This window comes from Rhea americana, unplaced genomic scaffold, assembly GCF_003343005.1.
Source record: "Rhea americana isolate MKP2758 unplaced genomic scaffold, rheAme1 scaffold_5, whole genome shotgun sequence".
NCBI lineage: Eukaryota > Metazoa > Chordata > Aves > Rheiformes > Rheidae > Rhea > Rhea americana.
In genome coordinates, this window is record NW_028186645.1 from 1664807 (window position 1) to 1666963 (window position 2157).

General features: G+C 61.5%; 1 protein-coding gene and 1 long non-coding RNA gene across 2 annotated transcripts in view; one reads left to right on the forward strand and one right to left on the reverse strand.

Moving 5' to 3' along the window:
* The window catches only part of LOC146588672 (uncharacterized), a 16806-nt gene that overhangs the window by 2040 nt on the left and 12609 nt on the right, over nt 1–2157 (forward strand). The gene's annotated exons all lie outside the window — the stretch shown is intronic.
* Nucleotides 410–1886, reverse strand: DIO3 (iodothyronine deiodinase 3). The gene has a single exon (XM_085317439.1). The coding sequence runs from the start codon at nt 1827–1829 to the stop codon at nt 1005–1007; it is 825 nt and encodes a 274-aa protein (XP_085173565.1). The 5' UTR covers nt 1830–1886; the 3' UTR covers nt 410–1004.

Genomic DNA, 2157 nt, shown 5'->3' on the forward strand with positions numbered 1-2157 from the left:
AGGCTGCGCGCTCAGCGCGGCGGCTCCTCGCTGCCGCCGAGCGCAAGGTGCGGAGCACGGAGGGGGCGCGCAACCCCCTAGGCCGGGCGAGTCTCTGAGCTCAGAGCCCCCCTCCGCGTGTCCCCGCGGCCGCGGAGCCTTGGATTGCCCCTGGGGCCGCTCGGGAACCTCCGTCTCTTCCAGGTCCCCGGAGGCCCCCGAGGCGGGCGGTTCACAGCGCTCAGCCGCGGCGGGAGCGGCCCCGGCCCCGGCCCGGCCCCGGCCCCGGGCCGCCGCCCCCAGCAGCGCATCCTCTCCCGCCGGCAGTTTCGCCTTCCCCGTCCCTGCCGCGAAGCGGATATTACAAGGTGGGCGAAAGGGAAAGTGAATGTAACGCTCTGAAGCGAGTTAAAGAGAGAGACAGTCAAGGTTAGACGTATATTTACTCAACCTTTATTATTTAAAAAAATTCTTAAAAAAAAAAGTGAACGAACGGCTTACAAAACCCCCCCACATAAATAGGACATTCCGTTCAGCTCTGGCTATTGGCAGTTCTAGTACTTGACAACATCAGACACGATTTCCTGGCATTAGAGAAACCCATTTCAAAATCGGTCATCACAAAGAAATACTAGAAATCCCAGTTAGCGCTTGCTAGGCAGCACGGAGCACTTGTACACAACTTTTCAGACACACACCCGCGCACACACACAGCTGGGAACAGATCCCGTAGGAAGAGAGCCTCCTTAAAAAATAGTAAACGCTTCTCCAAAAAAAAAAAAAAAAAGTTATTTACAAAACGCACATGGAAATACAGTATTGAAGAGCGTGGCTGGCAAATCAACATGATTTGAATAGAGAAAGGACTATGGCACATCTTGCTCGAAAGCTCGCACGGCAGCCTCCTTCGAGTATCCCCGGGGGAAGAGAGCTCCTGCCATCGGCTTCGCAGTGCCTTCTCTCTCTCCTCCTCTCCTCCCGTCCTCCCCTTGCCGCTCCACCCCTGCACTTTTCGCCGGGTCCTTTTACACTTGGATGACCACCGTGCTGGGGCTCTGGAGCCGGGTTTTATACTGGTCTAGCCAGCTCCTCAGCTCTGAGATCTTGTAGCCCTCTGGTCCTCTGCCTCCCTGGTACATCACCTTCTCCTCCTGGATGATGTAGAGCCTCTCGAAGTAGGCACCGTAGGCGGCGCTGGAAGCATTGTCCATGGTGTCCACGGCCAGGGGGCAATCAGGCGCCCCCTCCCTCATCAGCTGAGCTGCCCGCAGCCTGTCCTGGAGGCACTGGTGCTTGGGGATCTTGTAGGCTGCGTCCGAGCTGACCCAGCCGTCGGAGGGGTGTGCTTCTTCGATGTACACCAGCAGGAAGTCAGCAATGTCCACGAAGTGCGCGGCCAGGCGCTGGAAGGACCGCAGGCGAGCCATGAACGGGGGTCAGGTGCAGCTGCCGAAGTTGAGGATGAGGGGTCTCTTCCCGCGGGCGAAGTCGAGGATGCGGAGCCGCTTCTGCCCGTCCAGCTGGATCACTTCGGGGTTGGGGGCTAAGGAGCCCACGTGCGCCGACTTGAAGAAGTCCAGCTTCTGCCCGTGCCACACGGCTTTCAGCGACTCCAGCGTGAACATGCGGTTGGAGTCGGACACGCAGACCGGGGGGTCGTCGGGGGGCGGCTCCTCGCCGGCGCCGGCCGCCTCCTCCGCCGTGGGCATCGTCAGCATCTTCTTCCTAATGCACAGGAAATCCAGGAGCCAGAGCATCAGGGCCGTGAGCAGGAAGCGGGGGAAGAGGAGGACGCAGGCGGCCGCCTGGGTGAGGAGCTGCAAGGTGTGAACGCCGAGGGAGTGGAGCATCGCAGCGGCCGGGGCTGCCGGGCGCGGGCTGCCGCGGGGCCCCCGCGCGCCCTGCGAGCCGGGCTCTGCGCGGCACCGCCGAGAGCCCGCTTCTCTTTAAGCCCATTTTATAGTCGAGGATTTAAATGAAAAGTGACTCCACCTCCGGCCAGAACCCGCCCCTCTGGAACTTGAGCCTGGGGATTACCTACCCCTCCACTCCAATGACCTAAAAATACACAGACAAAAGGGGAGCGAGCCCCGGCGACAGCGGCGCGGGACGTGCGCTCCCGCAGGGCGCAGCCGCCGTCAGGCACCGCCGCCGCGCCCGAGGGCGGCTGCCGCCGGG